Here is an 18,592-nt window from a genome sequence, read left to right on the forward strand (position 1 = left end):
TTTGTAAATTGTTATGTTAGCTGTTTTGGTCCAAAGATGAAAAGTTTCCCTTTTATAGGACCAACATAGAAGTTAAAAATATACATGCTTTCAAGACTACATATGATGGGTCCTTTCATCAGGTAAAAGTGGATTTGAGAAGAAAGAGAGTAGATATAGTTAAAAATATCCAAGTACAATCTGAAAGGCCTATACAGAGCTATGACAAAAAGGAGTATGAGAGTGACAGATAGGCTGGCATGATTACTGACCCTATACCAAACAAGTATGATAGTTATATACTTCCTTGCCAGTAATTACACAATTAGAGCAGTCAGCATCATGTAGAAGTAGAGCCCCATAACCTACATCCATATTATGGACATGTACAAATATAAGTGTGACACACACATGTACATTGAGAATGTGTTTCATAGCTTTCACTAAAATTAGAGATGTTTTCTTTCACCAATAGGCAAGCCAATCTGTTGTCTTAGCTACCCAAAATATCTAATGAAGCTCACAGTAGGGTCATGGGGCAAGGCTCAGTCCCCTTTGCTAAATCCTCTTGGGTAACCAATCTTATAAAGACGATGCCCACCTTCTTTCCCCTCCCCATCATCTCCCCTGCAATTGTATACCTTCCAGGGGGTGTCTGGTGATGGAGGTTGCACCTCAAAGTTGTGTCTCAATCTTTGAATCAAATTATATTATTTAATTAAAACACTTGTACTTACAAACCTATAGAAACTCCTTTCGGAGACCTGTAGAGAGCCTATACACAACCTATACAATCTTTATTGAGAAAGGTGGGTTTCTGTTCAATATAGAACATTAGAGATGGCTAAGGATCTTTCAGCAAATCATAGTGTCAGTTCCACCTACTGCACGCCACAACCTGACACAGAGAAACCCCATCAATGACTTTAACATACTGCACTATATTGAGTTTCTAACATGCTTTATTCTCAATATCGGTACATACCTTTCAACTGAAAAGCCAACTAAAAAAACAGTAACATCACAATCAGCTATGTATCTCAGCCATTTAACTTGTATTCCCTCAATACACACATACGTTTGTTGTCCTTTCACCTGGCCTTATTATTTACTATACAATGTATTGTACTATACATTGACCAAAACATACATACACCAACAACCAGCTTACATTCCAGCAGCAATGTGACAGAGATTAATCTATCTAAAACCAGCAGGAATAGAATCAGAAACCCAGATTCTACTTACCAGATTGGAGTTGGTGGCGTTGGAGTCATCCTCTGGGAAAGGGATGTAGACAGCTAAGGCCACGCAGTTAGCAAAAATAGTCAGCAAAATTATTATTTCAAAGGGTCTGAGGACAGGGAGTTAAGGAAGTTAGGCATGCAGCTGGAGCACACTAATGCTTGAACCTGTCAGAACATTTCTGTTTAGAAACTAAACAGCTGTTCCTACAACAGCCATTGTCCGCCCCCTCAGCCCAGATTTGGCCCGATAGGTCCAAGATAAGCACAGACAGTCGCGTGGCTGTAACAAAGTGAGGGAAACTAATTGACAGCACATCTCTGGCACTCAAAGAAACTCGCTTTGATTATTATGTACTTTTGTACAGGGTGAATTCAAGGACAAGGTCAAAAGGCTACAGCTATGGACAAAAGTTTTGCATCACCTAGAATTTTAGGATTAAGACATCATTCAATATATATATATATATATATATATATATATGAACATGATTTAGATCTTTTATTTAACATCATGTAATCAAATAATATCGTAAAAGTATATGTAAAACTACAAAGCAGTGTGTAATTCAATATGTTAACGTAACATTATTCAGCAGGTTTTATTCAACTTTATGAAGCAAAATTAGTTAATTCTATAGGATGATACAAAACTTTTGGCCATAGCTTTTACACTGGTCATTAATGGCATATTGACATGGGACCAACAGGGAAAGGTTACAAAAAAGTAATTCCCAGTATCCTAACTGATATACATACATACACAGTGCTGAGTAATTCCCAAAGTTATTTAGTACTGCTGCCCTGTATCCTTTTGAAAAAACATATTCTCCTATACGTGTTTATTTTGCCATTACAAGTAACCGTAGTACTGTGAAGGCTGCTAGTTTACTGTAGTATACTCAAAGCAGCAAAAGTATATGATGGTGATGGTGTATGTTTATGTGTGTTTGGTGGCTACCTCAAATCAAGTTGAGAGTGTATTTCTCACAAACTCTTTGATGCGTCAGGCCCGCGAGTGAAGTGAATTGGAGAGTGCAAGAGAAAGTACACTCTCAACTTGATAGCCCCCTAACACTTAGAAATATACATTAAGTCATTAAATCTAAATAAAATACAGATGAAACCCAAATATTAACATACTTAATCTGTTATAGAACCTGTTGTGGTTTAAAATTTGAGAATGCTTTGTCATTGACATTCTGAGTGCGTGATCTACACTCTCAGCGAGATTATAAGTGAAGTGGCTGCTAATAGGTTCCAGTGGGGACATGACTAATAATTTCAAATAGAACCAAACCTTAAAATCAGGGATGGCCAATGCAGGTCCTGGAGAGTCATTGTACTCCAGGGTCAAGATTAAATCAAAATGATGGCACTGCCATAGCCAGTATTAAGTATAGCTATGGTGTCACCAATAGCATTAATGTAGGTAAAATAGCTTAATGCTTTATTGCCTGGGTGGAGATTTGTTCAATTAAACCATTTAGAACATTGTTGGAACAAAGAGCTGGACTGGAAGTGCCAACTTCACCCTGCCTTAGATTAGGATCCCCATTTGGATAGCAGTTTGAATCTTCCTGGATTATCCAGAGAGCTTGATTGGAGACAGACGTCTTAGTAACTGTCATAAGCCATGGTCCAAACTGCTATGCAAAGAAAGTGTCATTTCTATATCTATCTAATAAAAAGATCTAATAAACAGGCCTGGGTGCACAGGATCAGGAAGAAGATAGAGAGGCTTATTTCAGAGAGTGGAGGGGGCCATGGCCGATTATCCCCTTATCATATGATCTTTAATGGCAATATAGGGCCAATGCAATGGTAACTGCTGCAATGGTACAGTATTGGTAGAATGATACAACAACAGTGGTATACCACGAGTATCACAAAGCAACCAATAGTATTGCATTTCATTTAGTGTAAGATCACTGTTATTATTTAAGTTTTTTCAAAACCACTGTGATGCCATGGTAACTACATTTTTTTTCCCCAAACAAAAACAAAAATAAAGACTTAATGGGAATTTATTTTGTTGTATTTGAAGAAAGTCGCTTGCTGCAATCTTCAAGCAAATTATAGTGTAACTAAAGTTGTCTGATCCATCGTCTGCCTTAATAAAAAGGAAGAACAAATGGAGTTCTGTAGAAAGCTTTGGGTGTAATGAGGACAAGTATATATTTTTGGCTCTTTACTGCTGAATGACTCACATTCGTCTAACTATCTGTTTCATCATTAGTATCCAATACTTGTACATGCATTGCTTAGCACTCACAAGCCAGACAGATTGAGGGTAAGATAAAGATGATGGAAATACAGTATCAAACTGAGTTTGGAACACGGCCAATGTTAGTGTATTTGCCTACCAGTATAATTGTTAAACCTTGGCTAAAGCAAGCAAAGTGTAGTCAAGGATAGTGAAAGCTTGGTAAAGCACAGGTGAGCATGGTAGCACTGGTGAGCATGGTAAAGCACAGGTGAGCTTGGTAAAGCACAGGTGAGCATGGTACAGCACAGGTGAGCATGGTACAGCACAGGTGAGCTTGATACAGCATAGGTGAGCATCGTAAAGCATAGGTGAGCTTGGTACAACACAGGTGAGCATGGTACAGCACAGGTGAGCATGGTAAAGCACAGGTGAGCATGGTACAGCACATGTGAGCATGGTAAAGCACAGGTGAGCTTGGTACAGCACAGGTGAGCATGGTACAGCACAGGTGAGCATGGTAAAGCACAGGTGAGTATGGTACAGCACAGGTGAGCATGGTAAAGCACAGGTGAGCATCGTAAAGCACAGATGAGCATGATAAAGCACAGGTGAGCATGTTAAAGCACAGGTGAGTATGGTACAGCACAGGTGAGGATGGTAAAGCACAGGTGAGCATCGTAAAGCACAGATGAGCATGATAAAGCACAGGTGAGCATGTTAAAGCACAGGTGAGCTTGATACAGCATAGGTGAGCTTGGTACAGCACAGGTGAGCATGGTACAGCACAGGTGAGCATGGTAAAGCACAGGTGAGCTTGGTACAGCACAGGTGAGCATGGTAAAGCACAGCAGGTTAAAGTATGATGTGAAAAACAATCTCTGCCATGCCAAGGTGTTCTGCCATGCCAAGGTGTTCTCTCTGTTTGAGAGAGTGCTGGTTTGTGTGCACAAGGAGGCTATCCCAACCTTGAAAAGCACATGTTGCATGTTGATAGAAACTCAGGGATCAGTACTTTTATTTTCAAACTAAACAAGTCTTTTTTTCAGAGCTTAAACTGTCTGCATACCATCTTATTTTCTTTATATCTGTAAATTATTAGATTTTGTATTTTCTTTCATTTTAAATAACTCCTTTCTAGTCTTTCCTCCAGTCCAGGCTACTCCCTGCCGCACTATAGATCCAACTGCATTCTCACATGGCTGGAGCAGAGGGAATCAGGGAGACCATTTTCATGCAGTGAAAATAGTATAGTTTTAAGACGCCATCTTGAGAAGCTGGCAGTAATATTTCTACATACCACAAGAAAAACAAAGAAAAACTTATTTTAAACAAGAAAGGAAAATACTTTCACTCTTGTGATAAAATAGAAAAAAACAGACAAAAAAATTAAAGGAAGCAAAAGTAAAATGAACATTCTGTATCTGCAGTAGATGTATAACAGCAATAATACCCGCAGGTTGTCAATGCGTCCATTACTAAATGCTTCAGGAAAACCCACACTTTGAATAGCATCTGTAGGAGGATTGAATTAAGTCCTGCAAGGGGTCAGCTGCCTGCAGGTGACTGCAAATCGAGTGGGGTTCGGGTCGGAATTTGAATCACCAAAAAAGTTTTCTGTCCTTTCAGCGTACTTGTCTGTAACCCTTTCCCAAATAACGTATTAGAAGATAAATGTATTTCCTGCACGAAAACAAGAAGCGATTATGGAGTCAGTTGACTAAGCAGTGTTCTCGATTTGTTTAGCCACTTGTTTGAAACATCACAAGATCTTTTTATCACGTCTGCTTGGTGATATTAAAAATATCTGTGGACGAGGTGAAACAAAAGATGGTGCAAGGTTTATACCATGTAGTGACAGTTAATATGTTACTATGTTAAAATATATCCAGAGCACTATAGCTACCATGCTGCATATTGTATAAACTCAATCTATGGAGAATGGTAGAGATATCTGGGTGTGAATGTGAGAGCGTGAGAGAGTCAGTCGGCGCAAGCAGTAAGTAAAAGACAAACACTTGAGGGTTTGGGTCGGGTTGCAGGTCTTATCACAACATGCATAACCCCCACCTCAGGGGAAGCGTTAGGGTTACAAACCCAGAATGACTTAATAAAAGATAATGTCATCTCAGTTTATTACCTGGGTGTTGGGTATTGCTGCTCATCCTGCAGTCAAACTGCCCCTCTCCTAGACCCTTGGGTATTGCTGCTTATCCTGCAGTCAGACTGCCCCTCTCCCAGACCCTTGGGTTTTGCTGCTTATCCTGCAGTCAGACTGCCCCTCTCCCAGACCCTTGGGTATTGCTGCTTATCCTGCAGTCAGACTGCCCCTCTCCCAGACCCTTGGGTATTGCTGCTTATCCTGCAGTCAGACTGCCCCTCTCCCAGACCCTTGGGTTTTGCTGCTTATCCTGCAGTCAAACTGCCCCTCTCCTAGACCCTTGGGTATTGCTGCTTATCCTGCAGTCAGACTGCCCCTCTCCCTGACCCTTGGGTATTGCTGCTTATCCTGCAGTCAGACTGCCCCTCTCCCAGACCCTTGGGTTTTGCTGCTTATCCTGCAGTCAAACTGCCCCTCTCCCAGACCCTTGGGTATTGCTGCTTATCCTGCAGTCAGACTGCCCCTCTCCCAGACCCTTGGGTTTTGCTGCTTATCCTGCAGTCAGACTGCCCCTCTCCCAGACCCTTGGGTATTGCTGCTTATCCTGCAGTCAGACTGCCCCTCTCCCAGACCCTTGGGTATTGCTGCTTATCCTACAGTCAGACTGCCCCTCTCCCAGACCCTTGGGTATTGCTGCTTATCCTACAGTCAGACTGCCCCTCTCCCTGACCCTTGGGTATTGCTGCTTATCCTGCAGTCAGACTGCCCCTCTCCCAGACCCTTGGGTATTGCTGCTTATCCTGCAGTCAAACTGCCCCTCTCCCAGACCCCCAAAGGATATTTCCACTCAACGATGCTGATGCAGGCTCTACGGATGGGGTTCTTGAGCGTGAGGCAGAGCAGGGCGCGAGGGGGGCGCGTGGTGGTGGCGGTGCCCTGCTTCTTCTGCTTGCTGTAGTTCTGACGCTTGCGCTGGGTGGAGCTGACAGTGGATATGGGGGCGTTGGTGCCCATCAACTTGGCCTGGCGAGCTGCATCAATGGCAGCCTGCCAGGTGAGGGCCGCTCCTGGCGTTGGGATGTGCTCTGGCGCCAAGCCTACCTCTCCATGTGCGTTCAGGGTGGCAGGGTCCGGACATGGGCTTGAGTAGTTGGAGCCTGGAGAGAAAGCAAACACAGAGCTCATTATGGTGCACACCAATATCCAGGTACCAATAAACTAGAAAGGGTTACTTTTTGTTTTTCTCATCATTAAAATGTTTTCAATGCCTATAACTAGACATTTTGTCATTTAACTGTCTCTCCTAAAGTGCCAGTGACAAAGTCTTGTCATAAATGTAGTGTTAAACATGAAGGCTGTGACAGTGTTCAACCTGTTTTGATCTTGTTGGGACATTTAAAATCTCATGAAATGTTATAGTCAACAGTGTTTAATGGGGTGGGTTTAAATTATAAAGGCGAATGCTAGCTGCAATCGCTCATCTTAGAATTATTTCACAGTGCTTTAAAAATACCTAAAACAGTAAGTATAACCCTTATAAATGTACACAACACACATTAGAAATGCTCTTTCTTAAAACATTTGTTGTATGCATATGTGTAAGTGATCTGGATTTGACAACAGCATTTCTTGCTCTTAATTGTATTATTACTTGTACTGTGATACTTGAAATGTATTTGCTTACGATTGTAAGTCGCCCTGGATAAGGGCGTCTGCTAAGAAATAAATAATAATAATAATAATAATAATAACAGACAACACACACCGTCAACAAATCAACATGTTTGCACTGCACAGGAGTGCATTCTCTTTATGTATATTAACACAGATTTTGATAGAAAATGTTCATGATCTAGTTTCTCAGGTTAATCTCGATCTATCCCCACACTCCACACCAGGTACAGACTGAAAGGATCCAAACAGAGCCATGCTGCTCATTATCTCCCAGGCCTTCCGTTACCACTACCACAGCATTTTCCTGAGACTAAATCCATATATAGTAAATGTACTCTGCACAAAAGCCCTTGTGGCAACAATACAGAAAGCTTGTCGATTGAATGGGCGCTTTTTAATTGATTGCTATTCACTGTTAAGAGCGATAACTGCAAAGCCTTTTTTTACAATCATCAGGGTTATCTGGTGTTTGGTATACATACTGTAAGCTTTCTTTCAAGCAACATCAGTAGTATTAGTGCTTTTTCCTGTCCCCATGCTCAGGTGAAATTGACATTGGAGGATTTGAACCATGACAAAGAGGTCTAGCCCCCTGTTCTACTCTGAAATGAGTTATGGAATTTGAACATATGTGGTATTTTCACAAAGCAGAAGCCTACCTTTTTTTTTTTTTACTTGGAAAGAATACAAAATGTTGATGTTACAAAGCTCTGAATAGTAAGAGCTCCTACTGTCTGTGCATCTTTGCTAGTTACTAGTTTTGTAAGTTTAATAATGCAAACCTATATAAGAAAGGTGCAAATGGGGTGAACTTGTATGTAGAAACTTTTAACATGGCTTAAATAAACTATGCTACTTTGCTAAGTGGACACATTTCCTGAGGCAAAATGAAGATTGTAAACTTATTTTTATAATTATAAAAAGCAAACTTGCAGCATCCTTTTTTCCTAGATGTATCCTTCATTCTGGATCCCCCGATGTATCAATCAAATGTCACCGTCCTGACCTGGACTGAACCATTTCAACAGAAAAGGGAAGGTTTTATGTTTCTTTTTTATCAGCTTTTGGTCTTTTTTTATTTAATAAAATTTAACAAAACATTTTGTGGTGAAGATCTCATCTGTGGCACACAACGTTACAGTAACAAAAAGGCAGTGCCAATTCTTTTCAACTGCAAACTACTGAAAAGTAGCACTGTCAAGCTTCTTTGATCAAATAAAAAGTAGTATGCATACATATGATGGCTTGAGGCTTAGAGAGCCTGTGTTTACTAAATACACAAATTTCTTACATATACAATTCTTGATTTAAGACTGATCTTAAGTACTGATACAGGTTAACTGCACCAGCTTTCCATGATTGGCATTCACAAAGAAAAGAAGTAGGTGAAATTCTTTTCTGACCGTCCCGAGCACCGAGTATTACCACCAAATACATTCCTGGAAAACTGGGAAATTCATTATTATCACTGATTTTGCAGATATATATTTAGTTGTCTGATAAATCAAGATAAAAAAACAAAAAAAATGTTGAAAACAAATTAAAAATGTAGCCAGGGTCGGCGTCAGGGAGGGTGCAAGGGGTGCATCTGCACCCGGGCCCAGCCCCGAGTCGTTTTTTTATTTTTCTGAGCCCACTTTAATGACTAGACGTAAAAAATATAGAGATACCGTCTAATCTACTGTGATTAGAAAGTAAACCGTAAGTAAGGTAGTATTGGTGGACATATTGTCTATCTGGAGGCGGGACTCAGCAAGTGCTCAATAGGTAAGTGTTAAAGTCTTGTGATTGCTCTGTTGATGTGATCCTAAAGGCTTAATTTCGTGAGAGCGAACAGAACTGAACAACCTGATTTGGCTAAACCGTTCCACCTTCTAGGGTTGGAACAATAATCGATTATCGTGATATTATCGATAATGTTTTTGCATCGATAATTGTATTGCGTTGAAAAATAATTATCGATAATCATTTTATCGTCCGTTACCCACTATGATATGCTTGTGTGTAACAGTAACTCTGCACTGAAGCATTAAGACAGGACTTAACTGTCTGCGTGAGACGCAACATGTGATCTGTGCGCGCTGCGTAGTGGGAAGTTGTAACATGTGATGTAAGATTCACCAAGTAAAGGCAAACGTTTGGGCTAATGGCGATGACAACTGCAAAAACTACCAAACCTTCCGAAAATATTTTAGAAAAAAGAATCAGCATCAGTCCTGTGTAGCAGTTTTTTGGAGTGACAGAAAGTGATCCGCAAGGTAATAAGCCCGTCTGTAGGCAGTGTGGAAAAGTTGATATTTTTGAATCGCAATTTATAATTTTTTTTTTTTTTTTTAAACACTTTTTTTAATAAGTAGCCTATATTTCAAAAGTTGAAAAGCTACCAAACAAACATTTGGTTATATTATTTGTGCTTTTTTGTAACCAACCATTGTTTATAACTTTTATTAAAGATGCTGGTCTTTTTGAAAATTGTCTAGTTTTATTTCTTCTAAACTCGTAGAGGCAGTTGTCATATTGCTCAAGTATATATAGCTTTAAATTTGGTAAATTCCAAGACATTTTACATATGTTATTTTTTCAGCCGATAATCATGATTATCGTGATAATTTACAGCCGATAATTGATAACTGAAAATGTCATTATCGTCCAACCCTACCACCTTCCTGCCGTGGAACATGTTGTTCAGTCAAACAGCCCGGTCTGCACATGGGGGAACATGGTGAAGCCCCACAGGTGCAGCTATGGGCAAAAGTTTTGCATCACCTACATTTTCTTTTTGTTGGATTGAGACAATTAAAAAAAAATAGATTAACATAATTTAGATTTTTTATTTAATATGTAACCAAAGAAACTACAGAACGATATCACAAAAGTACCATAACAGTAGTACAGTATTTCATGTTGGATTTCGAAATGTCACATTTTTTAATTGTTGTCTGTTTTTCGTTAAGTATGGAAAACTACAACGTGGTACGATTGTAATTCAATATGTTAATGTAACATTATTCAGCAGGCTTTGTTCGACTATGAAGCAAAATTGTTTAATTATATAGGGAGATACAAAACTTTCTGCCATAGCTGTGAGCCCCTACTGCTAATTCACTGTATTCTATAGGTAAATTACACAACTGTACATGAAATAACTGATCAAATTGGTTATTGATTTATTAAAATATTTGGATATACTGTTACTTGATTGATTACTGGCTTGTTCATCTTAAAATAATTTCAAAAGGTTGTCTTTGGTTGTGCAGCACGTTTTTTGGGGGGGGGGGGGGGGTTACTTCACAGTCGCATCAGGGCCCAGTAAATCCTAGCGCCGGCACTGAACGTAGCCCAAACATTTGTAAAAATAAAAGATTTGTATTATCACTGGTATGGTATCTGTTTCAGTTTGTGTTATTTTTAGCTATGGTTTGTTGATCCGATACTGTAGGCTCTTTAAGCTTTCAAGTCTGTTGACATTAAGATAAGATGTGAAACATGACAAAGAAAATGACAGACCTTTTGATTTCATGAATGTATTTTTCAAAGAGACAAACGTGGGGTTTATCAGCCTAGGCTTTCAAAACAAAGATCCAGAAAGTTACAAAAAGACCCAGGGTGGATTTTACATTCTGTAAAGAAACTGTTCAACTCATATGACTTACTGGAGTCCAAATAACTCATATGTGTGTGTGTGTGTGTGTGTGTGTGTGTGTGTGTGTGTATGTGTATATATGTATGTAAGTATGTATGTGCTATTATTATTATAGAACATAGTGTATCAGCAAATGTGGGCTAGTATAGTAGCATTATGCACATTTACAGCAGAACTACTAACAGTTACCTTTGCAAAAACCTGACTGATTTCAGTTAATGATGTAACATTTTTATATTTGCAGTCAAGAATAGTAACAAATAATGTGGTAGTGCAGAGGTTAAAAAAGGAAGCTAAGATCCTACATGCACATAGTTATCATGGAACTTATCCTATCGTTATTGCCAAGGACACAAGACAAACCCGACAAACTATCACAGCCCCAGTTACTGCTTTGCTATCTGGGGTTTAGGAATGGAAACACGTTTGTGAAAAACTTGATGACCATGACATATATTGACAGTATGTACAGAAGACAGAACAGTACAGAACATGAATGTGTAATCATAACTTGATGGGCGATTCCTCAGATCCAGGTATGTGGTATACAGACAGATGGATGAACAGACAGACAGACAGCTCTGTATTCCCCGAATCTGATACTCTCAATAACGTATGCTAAATAATGTGAATACCAAGCTTCATTCTGATTGGATAAGCGGTTCACCAGATAATATGCAAAAACATGCGGAGTGTGACGCGCGTGCGGACACACCTATAGTATATATGGGTTTCATCCCCAGCGGAAGGTAATACACTTCACACTCCTCCCAGAGTGAGACAGCAATATCCCTGAGTGGAGCAGCAATGTGTTAGCATATAAACTTCAAGGGAACTTATTAATGTGGCTTTCAATGCAGCAACACAGTTCATAACGGTTAACCTAAAACTACACAAAATCCTCTGGAAATTGAGTGTGCCTGCACCTGGTGCACACAGACTGACTGCCAAGAAGAGGGTGTGCAGTGCTGGAGCTTGTGGGGGAGGCTGGGGGTGACAGGGGGCATTAGCTGGATATTCACATGTGGGTCATTCTCAGCTATTGGGAATCCTAATATGATAAATAATGTAGTCCTACTCAGTGTACAAAGTAAATTTAAGCGCTGTTAGACAGATCACTTTTTATTTCCAGATACTCTCATGTGAACATTGCATTTCATATTATCACGCCATGTCACTGTACATATTGTGTAATATTGTACAAGAAGGCTTAATTATAAGCACTTTAAACATGGTAGCCACATACTATTATATTATCTATTGGTAGCATATGTCATGTCTTAAAAAGATGCAAGTACCCACCTAATAAATAACATAGTCATTATTTGCTTGCAATGTCAGTGCTTTGGAACTTGTCCAGATTGTCTAACTATAGGATGTCCCGGGAGAAGACTCAACTTGACAGCGGCATGGCAAAAGTCAAAAGGGTTCAAGATAAGTGTCAGAGAATAATGCAGAAGCTTCCTAAAGATGGCAAGGGCTACAGACTCAGACATTCTTTCCTGTCACAGTGAACTCAGAACAACTGCAAACAGACCAGAGTGTGGAAGAAAGAACAGCGAGACAATACATACATTATGTCAGATCACCGTGGCATATATCCATGACATGTTGTATAACAACTCGTAAGATCTGCCTATGCATAGTTTCTTCAAAATCAGAAAAGTGGTTCCCAGGACTTTCAGCAGGTCAGTTAAATGCAAACAGTAAATACTACTGCCTCACACACACATATCACCCTCTGCAAGAGACTCACAATGTACCTTCAACAATCTTTTTTTTTCCAAAATGTTCAATTTAATGTAATGTGTATGTCGAAATAAAAGTTTGCTTTATCACACAAATGGAATTTGTTTCACGAGGTTTAAGGGTATTCATAATTTATTCCCATAATATTGCATTTGAAGTCGTATGAATGTGTGGCCATTACTTGAAAACGTTCCCACAATAGGCGCAATCCTCTCCCTGTTTCTGCAAGTCATGCTGTGGTAAAACAAAACAAACTCCTCACTGAGAAGGTACAATGTGTGCAAGAGACTAGAGCCAAGTTTCCACAGCCATAAACCCCATTCTGAACTTCATTCTCGATTAGCACTGTACTGTTCCAATGATTGCCCTTTCCTCCCTTATAAAAGTTTACCACAGTAGAAGCATAGGAAAATGTTATAAAGAACAGTGAAAGCATGGCAAACCATGGTTAAGCATTGTAAATACCAGTGAGGTATGATAAAGCATATTAATAAACATGGCATACCAGGGCAAACTATAGTAAAAGTGCACAGTATAACGATGGACAAAACATGGTAAAACTGCTAAAATACTGTGGTAAACTATCACTCTTCAAGGTCCATTCAGGTCTCAGTGTGGAGAATGGGTAGTAAAGCATTCTCAGGGCAGGATGAATGAGCTGAGATATAAACTGTAACCTTGTGGCGTGATGGAACCCCAATATGAAGTTGTACTGCTTGGCTGTGTGTGGAAACGTGTAGGTTTGGGAGCATCATGCTCAATAAGAACTTATCTGAACATTGGGCAGTGACAACTTAGCTTAATGGGTTGATTTGATCACCCTATCCCTTTTTAGAAAACTGCACCACTCCTATTCTGCATGGTAATACTGCAGTTTTCCTGTGTGTTTCCCATTGTTATACTATGCATTTGCCATAGTTTATAATGACATTCCTGAACTCTACAATGCTTTCACTATGCTTTATCACACTTTGCTATGCCTGCACTATGGGAAATTTTATAAGGGATACCCCATCAGAATAAGCAGGGCAATTCCTCAAATGAAAAATCCATCTGTGGTTTATCTCAACAATGTATAAGTTAACTAACTCAACCCCTAAGTACAAAGGGAAACACAGCAGAAGCACAATACAAAGACAATGTGCAAAACCATGCAAAGCATTCAGATTGTAAACTGGTTCAAAATCCACATCACACAGCCAAGGCAAGCAGCTAAGTCTGCAGGAATGTACTCTGCTGCTGTGCTGCAAGCCAGCCTTCCAGATGTTTAACGTAAAAGCAGACAGGGAGAAATGGCAACAGCCTTTAATGAATATAACATATTGTTTTTAAATCGCTTGACATACAAATGTTGCATAGCAGATGATATAAAGTGCGTAGATATGGGGTATTAGTCTATATTTATAGTATCCAAATAATGTGCGATCATCGTATGTTGGAAATGTGAAAAATGTAAAACAAGCATTAAAAACCTAAAAATCTGTTGATCATGCAATATTCATGTAGCGTGGATAAGGTACAGTATTACATACAGATTTGTCTCTACTGGTATCAACTTAATTTAGGGATCCATTATTGGTCATTGATAAAGCAATAAATACTAACTAATTACAGCTGAATAGTTCACGAAAGACTGTCAGACGTTATTAGGAATGCATCAAGCGTAAGTTACTGTAGTAAGTGGAGTTGAACAAGTTTTCAATGACTGTAGGGACATTGTTTATTAGGTAACTATTAAGCACATAATTGTCAAATAATTATCTCATTGTTATCAGTTAATGCCATTTGAAGTGCTTGTTAAGTGTTCAGAATTCATGGATGGTCTATAACTAACTTTTAATTGAACACTCTATTTTGTTTCTAATTTGTGCCTAATGGCTAATTGGGGATTCTTAAAGTAAAGTGTAACCAAATTATGATGCTTGTGGTTCTCTCTTTATTCTTCCACAGAAGTACGGCACAAATTTCAAACATGTTGTTTTTTGGTATTTAACAGTTACTAGTAAGTGCATATGGTGCATGGGGGGGTTGGGCTATTAAAGGTGCCATCCCTTGGATGAAGTGCAAAAACCACAGTGCCATCTGCTTCACTGCATAAAAAAAAAACATATCTCACAGGGCAGCTAGTGACAGGAAAACAGAGCGACTTGATTTCAATTGAACAGCAAAGCTCCCACCAGAAAATTCACCCAGTGCAACTCAGCCAACACCAGCAATGGGACTTGGAGCTCCTTGAAGCCACTTATTGATATTTATAACAGATCATTATGAATTCTGTATATAGGCTATGTGGTGGTCTACAGAAAATAAATGCATACAATATTAAATCACACAAATCTAAATAATGTACTATGTCAAGTATGATCAGTAACTGCCCGTAGGACTGTATGTCTTTGTGACAGGATGGCAGAGTGGTGACATACCCAGACCTGCAAGCTGACACAGAGACACAGGCAGGTACTTGCAGGGTTGAAAGCGCTGGTGCGCCATTTTTATTCAAACAAAATATAAACAAAAGATTGTACAAAACGCTGCTCACAGAGCAAAAATAAATATTTAAACAAAAACACAAACACTGAACAAATACCGTGCTGGTCTGCCCAGCACGATTAGCAATTGCTTTTACTTTCTGTTTCGTTTTCGATTTTCTTTCAGCTCGCTCGCTCACGTTCCTCCTTCCAAACATGTGTGACCATCTCCAAATTAACACTTAATTAATCAATTTGAAGATGGTCACATTCTACACAGGTTTTTTTTTATCTGCGAGGCTAACGCCGCCTCTGCCAGACCACACTTAAACTAAACAACAAAAAACAATTGACACAAAATACAAACACCCGTTAAAATAAACATAAACAATGCACCAGACAATAATACATTTTAAATCATAATACTAAAGCACCAGCAACCCATTCTTTTAAATAAACCCACAATAAACACATTTAACAGCACAATACATTTATTTACATGCAGGGCTTTGCCCTGCCCCCTCTAATTATGTGCATGGCTCTCTTCTGCCCTGCTAGTCTTTATTACATTTTTTTCACCGTTTTTTACATTCTGTGCCATTTACCATGCTTTCACTGTGTTCTAGCACACTTCTACAGCACCAAACCTTTAGTAAGGGGTTTTAGGTGGGGGTTTATGTGTGTACTTATACGTGCTGAGTTCTTCATCACAGCATACAAGTGTTGATAATCTGATTCCAGTCATTTGTATTATTGTAGTGTAGTTAAAACTAATTTAAGTTTTCTTATACTGTTACACAGATCCACATGGATCAAGGTGCTGTTGAACCTACTGGAAATACATCTTAAATAACATTAAAAAAGGGCAATGCAATGTATCATTTCTGGCAGGAACAATAGCATAGGGTGAATGTACAGTTTTTTAAATGTCTTTTATACATAAGTGTTTAGAATCCATGTAGTTGACCTAAATCTACAGCAATACTTTGCCACATCAACACTGAACTGAAACGGCACTTCTATTACGACTATCTTAATCCTCACAAACACACTTTTACCACTTCATGTAATATGTTGCTACCTCTTTATTGTGTATGATAAGTGCCAATGAGCTCCTGCTGCAGTCATGTGGTTCATGAGCTAGACGGATAATTCCTGTTTTAATACTGGTGGAAAACGGTAAAAAGAAATGAATACAGTATGTGTGCCGTGTCGTGTGTGGATAAGTGTTTGTTTGCATTTCTACCAAAGCTTATAAATGACTACTGATTTGAAAATGAATATTCACCTTCATGGGTGGGCGTTTTATTTCATTTCTGTGTTAAGCGAACATCCTTCAAGTAAATGCAAATATCTTCTCTGTGCAAAATACAAAACAATCTAAATCCACAGTAACATGCCTTTTAAAAGTTAACCACATATGGTATCTGGTTACACCTCAACTTGCTATTGGTTTGAAACAGTGATTGCACACACACCCCCCCCCAACCCCACACCCAAAAAATGTAAATAAAACCCAAACAGCAGCAATTTGAACTTATTTCCAATAGTTTTTCAATAGCTGTCTGCATGCTGAGAACAATGAATCATATCATAGAAAGCTGTTGATCTTTAAAAATGCCCTGTTACTATAAAAATCATGAACATGATTCTTTCATAATCAAGGATAAGCATTACAAATAGCACTGCATTCAAGGTTAAGATTTGGTAATGAATGTTCACGCTTTTAGTCCTTTACCAATTTGATTTAGCAGGTACAAAAAAAAATAAACGAACTAGTTTGAGCATGCTCCGTTCTATTTCCAGAAAGCTTCACCATCGAGACACTGACTCTTAACCTATTTTCTGTTTCCAGATCTACAGGGGAGAGAAATAAACCTATTCCTTTCCTTTAGCAGCTTGCACATTGCTGCAGCACCCAACCTGGCTCTAATGTCATTATGCTTTCCACTAGCAGCGTGGTAGCACGGAAAAACTGAAAAAAAGGATTGCAGAAATGTAAAAGAAGGTATTGTTTCGTCACATGATGGTCATTATTTTACTGCCACTGTTAGGAGCTGTTTTTCCCTTGGATTGTGAATTATTACCCCTGTCTATAAATACCTGCATGGATATTACAACTATTATTTTATATACCGTATATATTCTTATCCTTTAGTACATAAATGGACACTTCAGCACCGGACTTGAGGGACCTCAGGATTTGTTGTCAAACCAGTGTTTCCTCAAGGCTGGTGGAGAAACATTTTAGTGTTGCATTGTTCTCTGAAGCCCATAGGTGAAGCATTGTGCTCTGAAGCCCATAGGTGAAGCATTGTGCTCTGAAGCCCATAGGTGAAGCATTGTGCTCTGAAGCCCATAGGTGAAGCATTGTGCTCTGAAGGCCATAGGTGAAGCATTGTGCTCTGAAACCCATAGGTGAAGCACTGTGGTCTGAAGCCCATAGGTGAAGCATTCTGCTCTGAAGCCCATAGGTGAAGAACTGTGCACTGAAGCTCATAGGTGAAGCATTATGCACTGAAGCCCATAGGTGAAGCATTGTGCTATGAAGCCTATAGGTGAAGCACTGTACACTGAAGCTCATAGGTGAAGCATTGTGCTATGAAACCCATAGGTGAAGCATTGTGCTATGAAACCCATAGGTGAAGCATTGTGCTCTGAAGGCCATAGGTGAAGCACTGTGGTCTGAAGCTCATAGGTGAAGCATTGTGCTATGAAACCCATAGGTGAAGCATTGTGCTCTGAAGGCCATGGGTGAAGCATTGTGCTCTGAAGGCCATAGGTGAAGCACTGTGGTCTGAAGCTCATAGGTGAAGCATTGTGCTATGAAACCCATAGGTGAAGCATTGTGCTATGAAGCCTATAGGTGAAGCACTGTACACTGAAGCTCATAGGTGAAGCATTGTGCTATGAAACCCATAGGTGAAGCATTGTGCTCTGAAGCTCATAGGTGAAGCATTGTGCTCTGAAGGCCATAGGTGAAGCATTGTGCTCTGAAGCCCATAGGTGAAGCATTGTGCTCTGAAGGCCATAGGTGAAGCATTGTGCTCTGAAACCCATAGGTGAAGCACTGTGGTCTGAAGCCCATAGGTGAAGCATTCTGCTCTGAAGCCCATAGGTGAAGAACTGTGCACTGAAGCTCATAGGTGAAGCATTATGCACTGAAGCCCATAGGTGAAGCATTGTGCTATGAAGCCTATAGGTGAAGCACTGTACACTGAAGCTCATAGGTGAAGCATTGTGCTATGAAACCCATAGGTGAAGCATTGTGCTATGAAACCCATAGGTGAAGCATTGTGCTCTGAAGGCCATAGGTGAAGCACTGTGGTCTGAAGCTCATAGGTGAAGCATTGTGCTATGAAACCCATAGGTGAAGCATTGTGCTCTGAAGGCCATGGGTGAAGCATTGTGCTCTGAAGGCCATAGGTGAAGCACTGTGGTCTGAAGCTCATAGGTGAAGCATTGTGCTATGAAACCCATAGGTGAAGCATTGTGCTATGAAGCCTATAGGTGAAGCACTGTACACTG

At 39.6% G+C, this 18,592-nt stretch overlaps 1 protein-coding gene across 2 annotated transcripts in view; it reads right to left on the reverse strand.

Annotated features, from left to right (window-relative positions):
* The window catches only part of LOC117419745 (voltage-dependent L-type calcium channel subunit alpha-1C-like), a 342,930-nt gene that overhangs the window by 294,741 nt on the left and 29,597 nt on the right, over positions 1-18,592 (reverse strand). The window contains exons 2-3 of one of the 2 annotated variants that reach the window (XM_058986425.1): positions 6,370-6,687; positions 1,228-1,331 (exon numbers count right to left, since the gene is read on the reverse strand). In XM_058986425.1, coding sequence (XP_058842408.1) covers positions 1,228-1,331; positions 6,370-6,687 — 422 coding nt within the window. Of the gene's footprint in view, positions 1-1,227; positions 1,332-6,369; positions 6,688-18,592 lie in introns of those variants that run through there. The other variant, XM_058986423.1, reaches the window with a different exon arrangement.

This window comes from Acipenser ruthenus, chromosome 14 (genome assembly GCF_902713425.1).
Source record: "Acipenser ruthenus chromosome 14, fAciRut3.2 maternal haplotype, whole genome shotgun sequence".
Lineage (NCBI taxonomy): Eukaryota > Metazoa > Chordata > Actinopteri > Acipenseriformes > Acipenseridae > Acipenser > Acipenser ruthenus.